Below are 20,343 nucleotides of genomic sequence, written 5' to 3'. Positions count from 1 at the left end.
GTTTCTCTCCCTCTCTTTTTCCTTTCCTTCCCCTCTCTTTAAAAATAAATAAATAAAAATAAATAAATAAATAAATAAATAAGTAAATAACCTAAATGAAATATTTGAAGATCATAGGAAGAAAGATCTATAGATTTGAAGATATTGCCATTGATCAAATAGTGGCAATATTTATGAAATGAAACCACACAGCACAGAGTCATTTACATTTTAAAAACAGGTAAGAAGTGTTGGAAAATTATTTGTTCAAATCCTATTGGCCAGCTATCCATTTATATGAGTTAGGCCATGTAATAAATGGTAGTAGCGATGATTGCGTTTCAAACACCGTGTGTAATATCAACCAAGCTTGCAATACCACTGACATCGGAAATACTGGGAGAGTCCAGTTAAAAAATGGTAATTTGGGGCTACACCCTCAACCCACTTAATCAGACTCTCTGAGGAAAAAGACACAGGGATGTGCTTTTAACAAGTGCCTTAGTTTATTCTTTTTTGTACCAAGGTTTGAGAACCAAAGATCTGTAAGGCATGTAATAGACGCTATTGCTCCAAGTGCTCACAGTTTGGGAGCCTTGCTGGGAGGAGTAGATCCTGGAGGTTCAGGGAAGCAGCTAACTGGGGAGAGGCACGGAGAAGCTGATTTCTCTCACGGACTGCGATGCCCTCAGAGACAGTGGTCATTTGCTCATGAAACAACCTGGGTGGGCTTGGTGGAGGGGCTGGAACCGCTTAACTCTAAAGTTCTCCCACTCTCAAGTTAAGCTCTGCTTATTTTTTTAAAAACCTGTGCCAGCATGCATGCATACTATGAAAGGCCAAGGGAGGAGGAAAGTTAAATTAGTTGAATTCTGGCTCCTCCACTTGCCAGGTAAGAAGCTTACCTAATACGTCATAGGGTTTGGAAGGAAATGAGTGAACGTGAACAGCACTCGGAGTAAGGCCTGCCACTTATGAGTGCTCAGTATTATTGGCTATTTTTATTCTACGACAGCTAGACCCCAAGAGCACACACATGTAAGTAAGTGGTAAGGAATTCTGATTTGATGCAATGATCTAAACTTTTGGGGAGTTATAAACCCTTTAGAGATGTATTAACATTATGATCGTCTGCATTTAAAAATATAATAGAGCATAACATTGTTCTTAAAAATCAAAGAGGTTCTTTATTTTGAAAATCCCATATAACCCAAGTCATAAAAAGACATGAGATCTTCTGGTTTAAGGTCCTAATCTCACGAGTGGCTGTAAGGCTAGGAGTTTTGCTTAAACAATGCACGCATTCCTCTCTCTATTCTTTCCTCTCTTCCATGCACTGCTTGCCTTGCCCTTTTAGAAACGAAATGTAGGTATTATTTATTTATGTACTAATTCTGCTGTCACTGAGGAACTTAATGAGAAAAACCACACCCCCTCACTCTCATGCACACACTAGCTTCACTGGTCTATGAACAAGGGTCCTTGTTTGGCTTCCAAGCGAAGTTTAAGAGATCATGGGATTACAGATGTTTGATCGATCAATGACAAGTTAGGAGAGGGGTTATAAAAACCTGAAAAAGGGAAAAACACAATTTCTGCCCATAAAAACTGTCCCAGAAGAGAATGAAAAAGTAATGGAGACAATGACATGACTTATTTCTAGAAAAGAAGAAAACAGAAGAAAGAGCTCAAGACGACTCACGTTGGCAGGTCAGAACACCTGCTTCTACTCATTTTTGTCCTGAGTTGTTAATGAGAATCACCAGGGCAACTTTAGAAAAATACCATCTTGCTCACCTCACCCCAAGTTTGTGCTTTGTTGGTCTGGGATGGGCCTGAGCACTGGCATTTTTTAAAGCTCCCCCAACCAGACTGAGACCCTCACTAACCACTCAGAGCCCCCGTTCCATCACCTGTGTGAGGACAGCGGCACTTCCCTGGTATGGAATAGCTCTGACACATATAGATCAACATAAACAACCATTTTTGTTATCAAAACATGAATTATTTTTTATTTTCATATAACTTAAGTGTTGGCAGTTTGTTCCCTCTGGGAGTTAGTTTTTCCTATTATGAATCTGAAATCCTGATATATTTTAAATTCAAAGAAAAAGATTAATTTTAATTAAAAGAGAAAAATAATAGGGGAAAAAACAATCCCTATTATTTTTCTCTCTTAATTAAAAGAGAATGAAAACCAACAGTTCTATTTGATCTGCCTTCCAAAGTCTAATTTGATAGATGTTTTCTTTTAAAAAAATGATAACACTCCTCTCTTAAACATTCCCAGAATGGAATTGTTTTTTCAGTACGATGTTCACAGATGCTCTGAGAAGATCCAAGTTTCCCCTGCCTTGATCAAACCCCAAGCTTCATGGAGTTCGTTAAAATTTTCTAAAAATCCCTGGTTCTAAATCTTTGATGTAAAAAAAAAAACAAAACACACAACACATTTGGAGCCTTATTTGGCGCCTTTGAAAGGACTCTGAGTTTATCTGAGACTTCACTCATTCTATTCAGTTGCTTGGTCACTATTCCCCCTCCTAACCTTGGTCCGAAAAGAGCCCTAAACCACTGGCTGGGTGTGGAGCAGGGAAGCAGTGTTCTGACCTGGGTGTCTCAGGGTTAATGTGATCCTGGACTAGATCAGAATATGTATGATTGGCTCCAACATGATTGGCTAACTTTACTTTAGGAATCTAGCTTGTTTACTTCCCCGTCCTATCTCCCAAAAGGCTTATGCATATTATAGTGGTGGAAGTTCCAACGTGTACCTGATCGAGCAAGGGCTACAAGGCTGACTGACTGACTGGAGCCAAGCCTCCTGACTCTGGTCAACCTCATGAACAAGCAGCTGGGTGATGACCGTGGCCTCTGGCAGGTCCCAGTAGGTCCATGTGAATTAATGGTACTGCTGGGCATAGAGATACTTAGTAAGCTGAGGCCACTGTAAGAGGTTAATTTGGCCACCTGAGCCTGTGTTATTCTGTGGGTAACCACTATTATTACTGAAGAAAGCCAGTCCTAATTACTGTGACCTGCATACAGCATGTAGTTCTGGTAGCAAGGGGGCTAAGCGATGGAGTAGAACCCGACCCTAGTCTCCCATTCTCTATGTACTGGCTGTGTGACCTCAGGATAACTAACCTCTCTAAGCCTTTGATAGCTCATCTGTAAAAGAAAGAGAAAATATGTCCTCATTTGAGGCTCTAAAGATGATTAAAACAAGTAATGCAAAGAGGTTTAGCATGGTGTCTGAAGAGAATTAGTAGGTGCACAACAACTGTTACCTATTATCTATCAGAATTCTTTGTTCTGATGACAAAAGAACTGGTGTTATGTTGCGCGTGGGTCACCGGCCAGCAGTGACCACAGAACACTGTGGATGGCTCGACGATAAACATGCGAGAAATAACAACACATGCACAGAGACAAACTAGTTTCTGTGGGGAAGTAGGGACGAAATGGCCACCCCCCCAGTGGGGAGCGCGCTGATTTACCGTCCGTACCTGCTTTTATTAGGCTCATTTTGCATAATAATTCAGGTAAAGTACAGTACTCATTAGGGGAAGTAAGGAACTATAGAAAACAAAGAACTCTGCCGGTCTATTGAGTTGGGGTCAAAGAGCTGTAAGACTGAGGAACAAGCTAACTTCCTCCTAAGACCCTTCTCATTCAACTGAGAGCATTCTAAACAAAGAAGGTTTCACAGTAATTTACATGTTCTTTCTTAGGCCTGATCACCCCGGGAAATCCGCACTTCTCAGTACCGAGCTGCACCACCCTGTCATTGTTTTAGGCTTAGGTGGAGCAAGGGAACTAGGTAACCAAAGAGATAAGGAGATTTTCTCCCAGACGCTGAGAACTCAGGCTATGTCAAAGCCGAGGAGCGAGGGTCCATCACCCCCTTTTGCTGCAGCCCCCCAAGTCCTTCTTTTGGGGGGCCTCCCAAAGTGATCGTGCCTGGCTTAGGTCGTTCCCCCCGTGGGGAATCTTACCCGTCTTTGGCTAACTGACCAAGCTTTTGGGGGTTCAGTTATGAATAAAGCAGCAGAAGCAGCATTCCTGCCAGGAAGATAAGCTTTTGTCTCCTTGCTGGCTTACAGTTCCAAGGGCGTTCCCTTAGCTTTAGCTAGGCGGGGGTTTCAGCCTCTGATACCAGTCAGGGCGGTTCCCAACAGTGTTAGGAATATTAAATCTTTCGTTATGGTTTCCTTCAGCTAGGTTACCATAGCTGAGGGTTAATACATCTTTTGCAGGATTATGGGAGACTGTTTGTCCTTGATGTCCAGAAATGATGTTGGTGATAAGACCCCCCAGTAGAAGTGTAAAACTGCAGATAGTACCGAACTCTATATGTACTATATTTTCCCCATATATATAAACCTATGATGAAGTTTAATTTATAAATTAGGCACAGTAGAATATTAGCAACAGTAACTGATAATTAAAAAGAACCATTACAACAATACACTGTGATGAAAGTTATGTGAAAGGCTTTGGAGCCATTACTAAGTAAAATAAGGGCCACTTGAACACAAGCAGTGTGACATCATGACAGTTGATCTGATGATCTAGGTGGCTGCCAAGTGACTAATGGGTGGGGAGCATGTGCAGTGCGGAGACGGGGAATGAAGGGATGATTTGTGTCCTGGGTGAAAATGGAGCGAGAGGTGTGAGACTTCCTCATGCTACTTAGAATGGCATGCAATTTAAAACTTAAAAATTGTTTATTTCTGGAACGTTCCTTTTAATATTTTGGACTGTGATTGACCATGGGTAACTGAAACCATGGAGAACAAAACAAGATAAGGGGGACTACAGTATAAGAAATGTTCCCAAAGTTATATAGCCAGTAACAGGTGAAACTAGGATTCAGACCAAAGGAGGGTGGCCTTAGTTGAACTTTATGTTGTTAACTGCAAGTCCATGGGGTGCTGACCGTGACCTTATACATGAGACCATGTGTACAAAACAGCTGATTATTTGAAATAAAGGGAATAAATTGTTCTATATAGAAACATCAGCCTGACTCCTTTAGCAAAATATTATATTTGTATGGATCGGAAACATTAAGGAAAGGCTGTTTTTATGGAAGACCTCTCGTTCTCTCAGAAGTGTTCAAGACCATGGACTGATAAAAACATTTGTTGATTCCTTAGTTCCTGGCTTCTCCCGGCATCACATATACAGTCTCTGTGGTAAGTAAAAATAGGCTTGACTGAACCTAGTTTGAAAATAACATCAACTTCTTTATCTTTTTCATTTTGACCTGTAATTTTATTCCTTCTATAATAAACCCTTATTTTGATAATACCGAATCCATGAGAATAGAATGATTGGTAAGATTCAGTCAAGCAGCACTTTTGCTAATTTTGAAAAGGAAAAAAGGAAGGGCAGATGTGGGGCTAAAACAGCTGAATTAATTACCACCTTTCCAAGCAAGGGGGTTTGTTATTAGATACAACTGAAATTCTCTTCTTGCCTCAAAAACAGCCCAGGGCTGCCCTGCACGAAACAGTGTCCTCCAGCTCACTTCTCCTTCCTTCCCATTAGTCTAGCCCTGCTCCCATCTCTCTACCCTCCTAGTATTTGAAGCCTGGTTTGTTCTTCTCTGCTTTGTTCTACTTATGGAACATCCGTATCCTATCTGAGTTTTCTCAAATCCTCTTCCTCCTTTTCTCAAGTCCCGCATTAGAAATACCCGCAAGCCAGGTGAGAGTTAGAGATAGCTGAGAAGGACCTGATAGAAAGACTGAGAGAAAAATTCAAACAGAACCTGCCCACTCTCACCTCCAGGTCGCCTTAGTGAGCTACAAAGGACTCTAACCAAGCTATGCATGATGCTGAGACTGTGGACCCTGAAGATCCGCTGAGCGATACACTAAAGACACCCAACATGTGCCTTGGCCCTGCCCACATCTCCCCAGTTACTCATTCCACACAGACAGTCCCTTTTTGAAGGGATTGCTTTATGCAGTATAAATTCGGGTAAACAAGAGTACTATTAAAAGTGGACAAATAGAGGCAACTCAAGCCATCACTGCATACAACTTCAACCAAGCAGTAGAGGCAGCAGGTGACGGGTGAGGACAGGTAAGACCTGAGGGAGTTCTGGAAAGTTAAAATAATTCTCCCGTTTCTGCTTCCACCTTGCATTGCCTTGGAGTAAAATTTCCCCCATTTGCTCATTCCACTGGATTAATCATATGGTGCAAAAAAAGGCATATATGTCTCTCAAAAGTCTCAAAAATCCACACAATCTACGGTCCAGCAATGCTACTAAAAATCTAGAAGTAATTGAACCAGTGTGAAAGTTATGTGTGGCAATGGTAAGAGCTTTTATGTTAGAGAATAATTAGAAACAAACTGTCCATCATTTTTGGTCAAATAAATTGCAACTTCATTTAACATTGTGCAACTGGTGAAGTCATGATGCGAGGGGCACTGATGGAACAAAATATTCACAACCGTGAAATGAAAAAGCAGTCAATATAATGATGCCTAGTTGAATCCATTAAAACGTGGATACATATTATATATTCTTTGCAAGCACATTTTTGTGCAATTTATTTAAACTCCCCAGGATTTTAAAATTTGAAAGATAGATGAATGCAAGTGGGTGGTGAGCTTGCATAATTTCTTTTTCACTCTTTGCTTATTTCAAATAGAATTTTATTTACAAATAAAACATAGAGAATATATTATTTATGACTTAGGTTATTAAAGGCTACTAAACATACATTTAAAAGCAGTCTCATGTAAATGATAGGGTCTGTCTGGGAAGGGTCTGTCTGATTTTTTGCCTTTTCTGCTCTTTTCAGTAGGCACATGCAGAGTAGCTGGATCCTCAGTGGGAGACATCATGCATTCTACATACAGAGCAGGCATGTTTCAAACTGTGTGAAGGGTGGGGAAGATGAGCGATGAAGAGGACCTTCTCAGGACATTACCTGGACATCAGGGGCTGGCCTAGAGTCCAGAGTCAGGAAGGTGCCTGGGACAGGCAATATAGTGGAACAAAATCCCGAAAAACACACTTCACCAATTATAAAAGTTTGCCCAGGACTGGCTGTGAGGCAAGATGTGTGTTTGTCTGTTTCCCTCCCACCACGCCTGTCAAGCAAGGAGGGACTGCAGGGCAGAGCCAAAATCCTCTCTTCATTTTGTATTTTGTGTTACAGCAACATCAGATTTTATTTACCAACACAATGTTTTATTGACTTCAACTCACAATTGGTTTGTATGTGCACTTGTTCTGACAAATACTTTTTACAAGCTCATTAAGAGATTTGCACCCTTGAGATATCTGGGAAGGGATGTAATATCCAAGTCTTTCATCCTTGTGCTTAGGCTCTTACTGGGGATGCAATTTGTAATTCAAAGACCAGAAAATAAGGTGTAGAGTTTCATCTAAGCTGCTAAGAATATGCTATGAGGCTGAGCTTCAATGTCAAGTTTAGTCCTTGTCTCTCTCCCCCAGGCACCAAGCACAACTCTTAGTAGACAGTAAGTTTTTTGACAGGTACCTCTTATTTTTACAATAATCTCACAATTATCAGAGCAATGCCATCGATGTTATACTATTTGTTCTGCCTGACACTTGAGATGAACAGAACCCTCGGTCCCTTTTCTTCAGGAGAGAACACGGAAGCTTCCTGGGGCTCAGATGGAATTTGAGTGGGGTGGGGTAATACTCCACATTCGGTGATTTCTGACGCCCAGGTCCTTACACTGCAGGCTCCTCTCCAGGATCCTTTATCAAATCCTGCTTTTGCCAGATGTTACCCCATGCTCCGAATATGACAACATGCTGAGCTGAACTAACTCCCAGGGCTGCTGTAGATACCAAAGAGATAAATTATACAAATGCACCTTTTAAACAATGAAGCTATGCAAATGGGGTTATTGTTGAAACACTTCTTGTATTAAATGCAAGTGCTCTGCCCTTAATGAAATCATCATTAGTCACGGATGCTTTAATGTGGATCATTTGTTGAATATTCCAAAGTCATAACTAACTTGGGATATTTGCATTTGTAGAACAAGTGTTGGGGAGGAAAACCCAGGGCAGGAGAGTACTAGATGGTAAGAATTGAGGGGGCCATAGAAGCACCCCAGCTGCCAAATACATTAGGTCCTCACTTAGCATCATCAATAGGTCCTTGGGACTTTGGCAAAACAACAAATAAGGAAACCAATTTTACCACAGGCTGATTGAGATAAACAAGAGTTCAATTCCTGAGGCAACTCATCAGCATTATAATGAAAATAATTTGAATGAAAAAAACATTATTCAAGGGCTTGCTACCATTCAAAGGCATTATTGTTTGAAATGGGAGCCAGAAAAAGTAACACTTATTTTCTAAGACTGGAACTGCCTGGGTAAATTTGCGTTGGGAGAACCAGAGGTCTGAGTGATTTAGGTAATTTGCCAAAGATTAGCAGTACAAGCAGTCACGCCCCCTATTAAAACACCCCTCCAAGTAGACACACTCTGTCCCTTGATGCCATAATCCTGTTTTATTCAACAGTGTTCATCCCTGTTGCTATCTGAAATTTTGTCATATTTTTAAGTATCTGTCTTCTCCTTCTGGAGTGTGATCTTCATGGGATTAAACATAAAATATCTATCTTGTTTATCCATCCACCATGTAGAACAGGGCCTAGTACCTAGTCGGTGCTTGTAAAATGTTTGTGGAGTGACTGAATGAAAACAAGTGCAGAATGGCTCTTAAGCCTATGCCTTTCCACTGCATCCTACTGCTTCCTTTGTTTTAACTTTCAAACAATGGTGTTACTGCCCTTTTTAGTGCCTCCTGACTGGTGTAGAGGGAAGATCCGCTGAATATCTGATGATCAAAAATGCCACATTGCCTCAGGGCCTGGGTTCAGGCTTCCTAGTTGGAGGTTGGCATCGTGTGTTGGAACACAGCGTGTTTGTATTCTGAATATTACCTGACACTAATATATTGCTGTAGACTTGACCTTGGTGTAGAAGTTGTATAAGTCAGGGCTTAATCCTTCCTCTCAGAACAAGAATACTTGACACAGCAGAAGTCACTGATGTCAGGTCTGTCCCTTTTCTTCCTCAAAGTGAACCTTGAGAAGCACAGGACAAAAGGGCACAGTACCTGGAACTACTCCTGCTGTCGCCTGGCACTGAGCACTGACCCCTCCAGGGGCTGGAGCCGAGGGCCTCTAGTTTGACAAGCCAAAACCCCTAAACTAATCCGTTGTCACAGTTCAGCCGCTGGGAGCATCACCACGAAGAGAATCCTTCAGAGAAGGACATGGCTGAGACCCTTTTGCACATTTATGGTCATTTGTTATCTTACAACTCTAACTTAGGAATGAAAAGGTACAATTAGTCTTCTGCTGGGCCCATTTGAGACTGCAGTGGGGGTCATTTTAGTTCAGAACTATAGCAAGTCCTGCCTGTTGTCTCAAGCCACGATTTTTCTTACAGTGATAACCTAATAGTAGCTTCTAGTTTACGGAGGAGGACCTTGTCCGAAAGCCCCTTGGGCTCCAGAGGGCATGGGGGTGGTAAGGGGTGGGGATGGAGAAAACAAACACAGCATACAATGTTGTGATTGTAAATAAAAGAACCAAAATGAGCTACTTTCTCCTGGTGTACAAAAGACAGGATTTTCACATGTGCTGAGCTAAACAAAGCTTATCGAATACCATCACCAACAGCTTTAGCATTTCTGGGTCACATGCTAGAAAAGGTGGCTGAACAATGCGAAGGCATTTTATAGATTTAAATCCTTTTCTGGAATGAAGCAGAGTATAAACAAGTAATATATAGCTTATGTTCATTCCTGGGAAAAGGCAGGAAGTGAGGCTGTGCGCCGGGGAGTAGCGAAGGCATTCCAGCTGGCACCGAGCATAAATGCCAGGCAGCATGATTTCATATCTATAATATGCATTCTCCCCAACAGATATTAAAATTCTTTCATAGTCACATGTAAAATTTGCCTTTTAAATTGACTTAGCATTTTATTTGCCTTCTCTGCTAAAAATACCAGTGGGCCTTAAATTCATTTTGTTGCTCATGCAGTGGCCCCGACATGGCAATTAAGTGAGGCTTTTTTATAGCCCGCACTTATTCTTTTGAATTCAGTGTGTGTCATAACAAGACCGTGTCATTCTTTATTCAGGGAGACCGTGCACGTGGCCTCTGTTCAATAGGCCTTGGTCTCGGTTCTCTTCCTAATGGCTTCCATAGATTTGTATTGATCCACAGCGACACGCCGGGGTCCTGTATGAGGGTAAGAAGCTGAACTTGTGAGAGTTGCTTCCTTCACACTGTGTTATGGTCAACTGACCGAATTGACCAAGGACATTTAGCATTTATAGATCATTAAACGTGGGGTGCTACCCCAAGATTCACAGGGCTAATTCTGTGTACCACCGTACAATATTTCCCCCAGCAATTTCGATGACGTGAGCCAAGGTTACTTCTGGGGGAGGGTTGTGAGCTTGTGCACGTGTGGATCTTTATGCCTTTTAAAACAAAGCATCTGGTACAATACCAAATATACTTTATGTATACTTTTGGTTTACAAATGTCTATAGAGATTTTGTAATTAATAAACTAAAAACTATTTTAAAACCTTATAGAACCCATGGCAAAATCCTAACATTATGTGTTATTCGAGTGAGTACAAATTACAATCATGTCGAGAATCTATGACATTAGTATATTTAAAAATTGGTCTTTGAGAAAACTTGAGAAAAGACGCATGTGGAGAGTCAGAAAGTCCATCGGTGTGGACCTGGGGCTGGAGGTGGAAGAGGGGGTTTCCTGCAGCTGGCCAGGAGGGGTCTCACCGGGGTGATGGAATGTTCTAACACTGCATTAGGGTGATGGTGGCACAACATAGTGAGTTTACTAAAGAGAAATCCCTGAACTGTATTCTTCAAATGGGCGAATGTTATGGTAAGTAAATTATACAGCAATAAGGTTGTTAAAAATGCAGGCTGAGGCGTGAATTTGAAAGAAACAGAACAAATCAGTGGGCCTTGACAATTTTTCATCTTCAAATGTTTCGAATGTGAACAGGGAGAAATGAAAGTCATCATCTCAACATTTATGAGTCACTTGCTAGAGACCCACACTCTTGTTAATCCCTCTGGAGCAAAAAGGCCTAATTAGCGATCGCTGCACTCGGCGCTTGCTCTCTTTAGAATACACTTGAGACTGAAGAGAAGAGGAAATTTACATTCATACTCATCACACATTCTTAACAACAACTCTTCAAACACAACACACATACCCCCCTGTATATATGATGTTCCCGTCAAGCGCCCTTGCTCTGGCTCACCTAGAGTATGCAAGAAGGCCCAGACAAAGACTAGAATGAAATATTTTAGTGCCTCTCCTCTTGCACTGTGACTTTTGTGGGATGGAGTGAAGAAGGTAGCTGGTGTGGAATCGGGGCACTTATCCTATGACTCTGCTCTGCGGAGTTTCATGGCGCAGGCTTGGTACCCTACTCCCCCCCCACCTCCTGGTGGACTGACTTTGTTATCACCCTGGTCTCCCTCCAGCCCTGTGCTCGACGCCAGGCACCCTTGCAATGTGGCCCTTTGAGAAAGTAAGTCAAACAAAAAACCTTAAAAATACAAACTCTTCTACTGAGCAAAAAGGATGCTAATAGTTTTGGAATGAATCTTTCCCGGAATTTTACAGAATGCCCTTGGCCTGTTGCATTCAGTCTAATCCCCAGTGTTTCTTCATTTGGGCAGTTCTTGTGCCATCTGTGGAGCAAACTTGTGAAATCAGTGTCTAGCTCTTCTTCATTTCGCTCTGTCCTTATAAATGTTTGCTGTTGTGGGCTTCCTTCAATGCTGGTGACATCACATGTCCATGGGAAAGTGCGCTGCAGCGGTTCAGCTCCAGACAGTTCCTCACTGGCATGAAGTTAAGATCAGGGCCCTTGGAGCACCATCTGGGTGATTAGGCTGCCTGTGCCACTCCTATGGCCGTGTCCCCAGGTGGCTTTGCCTCTTGGCCTGACTGTAGACTAAAGGGCCTGTCTTCAGCAGCCCTGACCTCTCTCGGTGGCAAAGAAATTGAGCGCTTAGTAGAGTCTCTGGAAACAAAATATTCATGCCCTTTAGGATCTGTGGCACCACAGTCACACATTCTCTGTGAGCCCTAATTTTCTCGTGCTGAGGACACTGGTGCTCCATCTCCTGTATGCTACCAAGTGACTTTTACACAGGGCCACCACTCTATACATCCAGGGACGTGGTACTTCGTGTGTCTCCTGGGGCATCACTAAGGTTGCAGTATGCAACCTGCACAACCACTGGAGTTATTTTAGGATCCACTGAGAAATAAAGCAGCAGGACATAATAAATTGAGGTGAACTTGTTAAGTATACTCAAGAATACCTTAGTTACAGAATAATTGGAAGTCAGAAAATTAATAGATGAAAAATTCAAACCATCAGTAGCTAATGATTTTTTGTCACAAAAACTAATATATTTTCTAGTGGTAACAAACAGAAAATCTCATTTTTGAAAGAATCTAAGGAACAAAAATGTTTGGAGGAGGCAAAATAACTTCACATCACTTAATGATATAGCCTAAAGAACTTAATAGATAATGTAGAAAATAATTGTCACTAGTTACACTGAGAGCAATTCTCAAAATGTCAACAGGAATAGATAATTATTTCCTGCTTTTTCTACCAATTGTCAGTTGACAAAATGCTCTGAGATCCATATTACCAATCTTATCATCGACTCTATTTGAATGGCCCTGTATCATTATGCCTGTCTTACAGAGAAGAAAACCAAGGCTCAGAGAATCGATAAGTCAATTCCAGCCACACAGTGAATAATGGTTAGAAGTCCACTTTTCTGAATTCAGCTCCAAACCTCTTGTTACTAGACCCCCTTGGTGCACACTCATGAACGCTACACTAAGAGAAGGAAGTAAACAGCTAGTATAACTAGTCGTATACAAATTCCTTCCTATGGTATTTAGAAGTCCAGAAATGATGTAATTTAAAAATGACATGCATTTTCTCTGAAACAAAGTATTATTTTCAAAAAAGTTTCTATGTATACAGTTGGAAAAAAAACCCTAAAATCATCTATTTCTTTTCAATTCATGCCTTAAAATCTGTAGCATGAAATAATTCCTACTTGACAGAATCCAAAAGATATTCAAAACACTCCAAGCCAACCGAAGATCCGACAACGCCAGAGGCTGAGGGACAGGCTAGAACACTGAGTTTCCGGCCCCGGGAGTGCACAGGCAGTGAAGGGGAGAGGTAGGCAGCAGCAGACAAGCTTCAGCACAAGCTCAATCAAGATGTATGGACAAAGGCCAAGGACAAAGGCTTAGTGAGTCTATGAAAATATTCTCAACTCATCAGCATCTAAGAGTTTCCTGTGCAATTAAGAAAGAATTCGTACTTTGTTTTGAATCCACTAGGAGCAAGAAATAAAAGTAAAATCCATATTTGGAATCTTGTATAGAAGCCAGAGTGTCTTGACTCCATGTACCCAAGTTTTACCCAAGCAAGTAACCGTAGGCTGAAAGAAGGTGCCATTACAGGTGGTTCTTAGTATTGAAAAGGCTGGGTGCCAAATGTTCCTTCTGACATTTTCTTCCCTTGGATTTCAAAACTTATTCCACAGAAGCAATGTGATATAACGGTTATGAACCCATGCCAAGCTATTGAAAAATGCCTATTTAGCACTCCGCAGAGTATGCCTAAAGTTTTAAAAGTTCTGGGTCTTGGAAGCAGGAATTCCTGCAGAGAGAAAAATAAAGTTCCCAGTGTAGTTAAAATCATGCAAAAGGAAAAATGTTTCTGTTCTTAGTTACTGTTGCCCTGTCTTACTATAATACCTTGCTCAGATATATTCTATTCCTCAAAAATAAGACACACTATAGAAGTATCATCTCCCTCAGTTGTAACTTTAATTCTTAGCTATCTCTAGAAGGTGCTAGGAAGAAAGCAGCCTGACTGGACCAACTTATACTAATGTGTAAATGACTTACTTGAACATTCATTTATATGTACAACACACACACATGCACACACAGCTGCATTACCTCTGTGTTAGTTAGACAGCTAAGTGGCTGGATTTGTCCCTTAAAACAATGTGTAGCAGAAGCACAAAGACAGAATAATGATTCTAGCAGCCAGGGATAAAACAGAGGGGAAAAAAGGGCAGGATTTGTTTTCCCATGAAGTTTACATTTCAGTGAGGAGAGTTAGACAATAATATTTATTTGAATAAATGTATATACTGTTCAAAAATAAACCAAAAAATCCAGAAAGTAATATAGAAAATAAGGTGGTGTAATAGAGCAGAACTGGTTGACCACTTCACATTGCATGATCTCTTTGAAGTAATATTTGAGATATAATTGAGACAAAGAGCCAATCTTGTATAAAAGAAGGAAAGAGCATTTTGACAAGCTAGGACAGCCCTGAGAAAGGAATGAACTTGCTGCGAGGAGGACAGTAAAAAGGCCAATGGAGCCACAAGATAGTGGGCAAGGAGGACAACACAGTGGAAAGAGAGGCAGGGGGAATCGCATAGGTTTCTGTAAGCCAGAGCGCTGCTTCTAAAGTTTATCCCAAGTGAAATAAGCAGCCTTGAACGGTGGCTGGATTTGTCCCTTAAAACAATGTGTAGCAGAAGCATGAAGACAGATGGAAGGCTACGGCGGGTCTGAGAGTGTACTGTCCAGACCAGAGGGGCAGTGGTGGAGAGACAGCTAAGTGGGTTCGATCGAGAGATACTTTAGAGGAACAATCTGAAGAGACTGGCTGCAGGGATGAGGAAAAGGAACAAGGACACCTGGGTGGATGATAGTGCTGTTTTCCTGAGAAAGGCGAGATCTGCGACGAAATGGTTTGGTTGAAGGACAAGGCGCTTAGGCAGTGGAAATCAACAGTTCTATTTTGGACATGGTAATTTTGAGCTGCAAATTACACATCTGGCATCAGTACAGGGAAGGCAGTTGTTACATGAGTCTATAGCTCAGGGGAAAGTCGAGGCTGGGGATACACATTTAGTGATCACTGGCATATAGACAGCGTGTCAGCCACGGAGACCGATGTGACGGACCAGGGAGTGAGTTTGGACCCAGAAGAAAAGAGGGCTGGTGGCCAGGCTCTGGCTCACCTCAACTGCAACCCACATTTCATTTCACAGAAAATATTTTAGTCATATGGCTGCCACACTTTCAAGAGTTTATGAATAACAAAGATGCAGAGGTGGAAAGAGACTGTCCAGAATTCTTCTCCAGACAGACAGCTCTGTAAAAGGTGATTCAGGAAAAGCAGGCCCTTCCTCTACAAACCTGCTGGGCCTTTAGGCTCTCCTGTGTATACCTACCCAAAGGTTGAGGGGGCATGAAGGCCCTCAGAAACCTTTCTTTGCCAGTAGGTTATAATGAGCATTTGCTACCAGTTCTATGATGAAGAAGAAGCTCTCTCTCACTTAGAAAGTCCTAAGCACTTTTCCCTGTGGATTTTGAGCAATATGGTAAGAACCCTTCAAATGATCTTTAATTCTTCCTTCAGGCAGGGCACATTTCCAGTGACCTTCAGGCCATCATCAGCTAAGAATCTAAGAGTCTCCCTAGAAAGGGGCAGCGGTGTATCAGTTACCGGCCAAGAGCTCTTCTACTTTAGGGAAAGTGTCAAGACGTCAGCCTAGAGGAAAAGCTGGGCCCTGGGCCAGTGCCAGTTAATGGCAGGCTCTCAGTGAAGAGGACGAGTTTTCCTCATTCTTCTTCTGCCTGTAGCAACTGGGCTTCGGGAACATTAGCATTATTATTTTTTTTTAAGTCAGGAGATAAAATAAAGCACTGCTCGCAATTATCAGCATTGAGGAATAAGGTCAGAAATATTATGTTCATTCAGCATCTTGTTGAATTTGCACAGCTCATTTTTGAAAAAAGTTGCTATAGATAGGATTATTTGCAATTACCTATGAATATATTGTTTGGGGACCATGCTGCATAGTTAATGTTGTGTCAAATTACAGGAATTCTCCCAGTAACAGAGGAAAGAAATCTGTATCCCAACGGGAAGGATTTATGGCAGTGTAGGGGAACCATTTTGACAACAAATGATTCTGTTGTATTCTTCCCAGTAGGCTTCATTCCCTCTTGATGCCTCTCCCTGGGAACTGAGGTGGTGTTAAGTGGCAGAACAAATGAGTCCTCTGAACACTGAGGCTTACTGTAATCCACATTTTATGTTACAGAAAAATATTTTTAATCATATGACTGCAGACTGCTCAAAAGCACTAATGCAAAAGATGCAGACAGCCATTTTGCAAGATTGGTATCAGAGAAAGGAGCCGTTTTTAGATATTGAGATGAGTTTGGAAATTAAACAACAACAACACCACATTATTTTGGAACAAAGATTTGATGTAGGAAAAACATTTTAAAAATCCTTTTGAGAGCCAGAGATGCATTTGCTAGGACCAACTGCTGACTTTGAATAACTGATGAGAGGCCTAATTTCGCCTTCATTATCACAGTTTGAACATAGTCTCCTCAAGGGTTAAACCCACAGCCAATAGTAAGCTCATGTGGGCACCATTTGACACAGTGATTTAAGCCTGAGGCAAAGTGGACCCCAAAACATTTTCTTATAATAATTGCAGACAAAGCAATGGATAACCATGATGTTTAGTTCCTCTCGTTGTGTATGCGTATGTTCTCTAAACAAAGCAACTTAAAATAGGAATATTTTACATTTTTCCTCCTACTTGGTAAATTTCTGGTCATTTTTGAAAAACATTCAAAGTAAAGACAAATGTGGGACTGCTGGAGGAGAGCCGAGGTGAAGTGGGAGCCTGCTCTGCCCCGAGGACAGGCAGGCAGCCGGAGACTGCGCGTGGCCCGGCTCACTCAGGCGGGATCGAGCACGTCCCGAACCCCTGGCACCTCCATCACCAGAACCACGCCATGTGCTGTCGTCAGGACTCCCGAAGGGTCCATCTGTTGGGTGGCACCATGTAAATGGCCGACCAGAGTAAATCTGGGCCCTTCATCCCTGGTTACTCACAGATGAAGTGTCCAGATTTATACTGGTCAGGTCCCCCTAACCTATTCGACATAAATCATCACAAAAGCTACTGTTTTATCAAATTCCTTCTATATCCCAGATGCTCTACTGGGTGCAGAATTTATAGATGTTTCCTCCAGTCCTGACCACAGTTCTGCAAGTTAAGTATGGTTGTCCTGATTTTACAAATAAAGAAACTGAGGCTCTGAGAAGAGGCTCACTGAGATGGTAAGTATCTGAGTGGAAAACAACTAGAGGATTCCAGGGAAGAAGTAGACGTGATTTCAACTGCACTTGTTTTAGACTCAAAACCAAAAGCCAAGGTTGCCAACGATGGCAAATGTTAGTAGTAATCGCAGCAATTACCTAAATGCTGTGGTAAATGTGGGATGTTGAATGGTACCATCAGCGGGGCTGTATGTCCCCTTACATCCTGCCTGTCCCCCAGGTTGAGGATTGTAACACTTGACCTTGAATGCAGGTTGCTCAGAGTTAAGACTGCACATTTGTCAAGATGTCAACTAGTGCTGGGGAATAGGCCCAGAACTTCAGTGACAATAAGCTCTGATGTGTAGCAGAGTCACTTGTGAACTCAAAACACACATTTCTGGGCCCTTCCTCTAGATCTTCTGATTCTGTTGGTCAGTGGCAGGTCTCGGGCATTTGTATTTTTTTTAAAGGAGCCCAGGTGATTTTGATTACCCACCAAAATTTGAAAATTACTTCTGTCAGTGTCATGTTGGAAGGATGATGTCTTACTCAGAAGTCGGAGCAAACCATAATGAGCTGAAGTTGTAGGGTGGGAGAAAAATTCAGCTTGTAGGAATGCATGAAGGGATGTCCACGAAGTGTGTGCTTTGTGAGGTTACTTTTTCCCTCTCCTGATCAATGTCTTTCTCATTTTATTTCCTCCCACAAATATTTGGGTCAAGAGAATATCAGACCTTCAGTAAGGATTTATCTCAGTTATCCCATGAATACAGAGTTTTGTGGAAATAACCTAAAAGACAGAAGTTCTGTTCTTGGAGATGATTCTGTAATTTTGTTTTGTATTTTTGGAAGTGCTGATTGTATTGGGGAGCTCAGCTACAGATCCATCCATCACATCATCCTGTTCTGTCCTCTGGCCATGTAGTCCCTCTAGGGATGCCTTCCTGTCATCACAATGATCCTGACCAGCTTTCTAACCTTGAAAGATGCCATGATAATGTCTTGGCAGGGACATCATTCATATCTGTGGGCTCTTGTCTTTCAGAGGCCTGGTTTGTCATCACAGTCCTTTAAACTGTTAGGTAAGGTAAGGTCATAAGGCAAATGGGCTTTCGTAGAGGGGGTGGGGAGGCTCATACGTGAACGTATCCTCTACCTGGTACTGAAGTTCCAAGTGCGACGAACACCACTGCGGTCACAGAATCTTTCAGGCCAATGGTGCAGCCGAAGTGGGAAGCCAGGTCGCCAATGAAAGCGGTCAGTATGCCGATCATGAGGATGGAGACAATGAAACACGCCCAGCCATTCCAGTATTCTGTAGGGGGCACGAAGGCAAAGAGGACCTTCCAGAACACAGTCAGAAAGTGCATCACATAATCGAAACAGGAGGGCAGCTTCTCCTCCCCACACTCGTCGTCATCGTCATCTTCCCCTGGAAAGAAAGAAGTGAAGCGTTTCATTACAACTTGTGCTATTGGGGTCTCCCTCTCAACCAATCCCTCTTTCCTAGGCCTGTCACCTGTGCCCTCTGAGTGACCAGGAGACCATTAGAAGTGGGTGAAGTTTAGGGTTTTCCAAGAGTCAATCATCATGAAATAATTATTGTTCATGCTCAGTGTCATAGGTCAATGGCGAGAACTTAACTACATACTAGTTATGTGTAATGAACACACTCTCCTGTCACCTCTGGTGAGATCTGTCACTTCAGAGAAGCAACAGGGACTTCTTCCAAAAGTCTGGGAAGCCCTATGCCTGGCTCAGAAAGAAGCCTCTTTTGAAGGAAGGTAACTGTGATAGAGTTCTTCCACCAGGATTCTTTTCTTGGAACACATTTTCGTTTTCCAACTTCAGCTCTGGGCGGTCACGCTCCCGTAATCAGCTACAGGACAGTGCTCACACAGGGCCCTCCACTGTGGCTCTGGGCCCTGCCTATTTCTCCAGCATTATCCCCTGTGACTTCTTCAAACTCAAACTTCTTCCTAGCAAAACGGAATTATGATTTGCATCCTTCTACAAACCATATGTACTTTCTTCGTCTATCCTTTAGAACTAAATGTACTTGGCATATCCCAGTCCTCCCCTCTCTCTGCTTCCTGCTTGTCCTTTAAAACTCATTTCCTTTAAGAAACCTTCTCGGAACCCCCTTGCCCTCCAGCAAGAGCTGGAAACTGCTCCTCAGAGCTTCCCCAGCCCCCAGCACTTGTAACACTAGATTGGTGGATCTCACAGTGTGGTCCAGCAGCAGCAGCAGCAGCAGCAGCAGCAGCAGTGTTACCAGGGAACTCCTTAGAAACATTTCTGGCCCCACTGAATCAGAAACTAGGGCAGTGGTGGGTGGGGGATGGGAGGTGGCAACCACTTAAGCTACAGCCAATAAAATCATTTCCTTACTTTGCTTTGGTGTCTGCTCTACAAAAGTCTTTCTCCCAGTTCCTGCTGGTGGAGCACTCGAAGCATTTTTGGTTTGACCCTGCCCGATTTGAATCCACATTCACACAAATAAACTTTAAAGAATTTTAGTGAGCCTCAGTATATCTTTTAAAAACCATTTTCTACAGCATTCATGCTGTATGGTCGTTCCATATTTCTAATATTACCCTTACCTGACAGCAGAAGATGCTCGTAAATAAAAGTAATACATGTTATAGTTTGAATTATGTTCCCATCAAACTCATGCTCTAAGCCCCTAGCATCCCAGAATGTGACTGTATGGGAAGACGGGGCCTCTAAAGAGATATTTAAATTACAGTGAGGCTGTCAGGGTGGGCCCTAATCCAATCTGACGGTGGCCCTCTAAGAAGAGGAAGTTGGGACGCACAGAGACACAGACAGCACGGATGTGAGCACACAGGGAAGGCGGTGTGAGGACCCAGCCAGAAGGCGCCCTTCCCTCTCTCCCAACTCAAGGAGAAAAGCCTCAGGAGGAACCAAAGCTGCCAACACTTTCGAGCTTGGACTTCCAGCCTCCAGAAGTGTCAGAAAGTAAATTTCCATGGTCTAAGTCACCCAGTCCGTGTATTTTGTTACGGCGGCCCTAGCAAACTATCACAGTAAGTGCCCACTCGGAAGCCTTCTGCGCCCTGAC

General features: G+C 42.4%; 1 protein-coding gene across 12 annotated transcripts in view; it reads right to left on the bottom strand.

Annotated features, from left to right (window-relative positions):
* Nucleotides 1-20,343, bottom strand: part of SLC8A1 (solute carrier family 8 member A1) — a 350,799-nt gene that overhangs the window by 7,869 nt on the left and 322,587 nt on the right. For all 12 annotated transcript variants that reach the window (XM_045828239.1, XM_045828237.1, XM_045828235.1 and 9 more), the window contains one exon: nt 18,415-18,690. In XM_045828239.1, coding sequence (XP_045684195.1) covers nt 18,415-18,690 — 276 coding nt within the window. The remainder of the gene's footprint in view (nt 1-18,414; nt 18,691-20,343) is intronic.

The sequence above is a fragment of the Phyllostomus hastatus genome, unplaced genomic scaffold (assembly GCF_019186645.2).
Source record: "Phyllostomus hastatus isolate PE091 unplaced genomic scaffold, TTU_PhHast_1.1 phas_scaffold_78, whole genome shotgun sequence".
Classification (NCBI taxonomy): domain Eukaryota; kingdom Metazoa; phylum Chordata; class Mammalia; order Chiroptera; family Phyllostomidae; genus Phyllostomus; species Phyllostomus hastatus.
The sequence above is the reverse complement of the archived record's forward strand: the minus strand, read 5'-3'. Positions and strand labels throughout refer to the sequence as shown.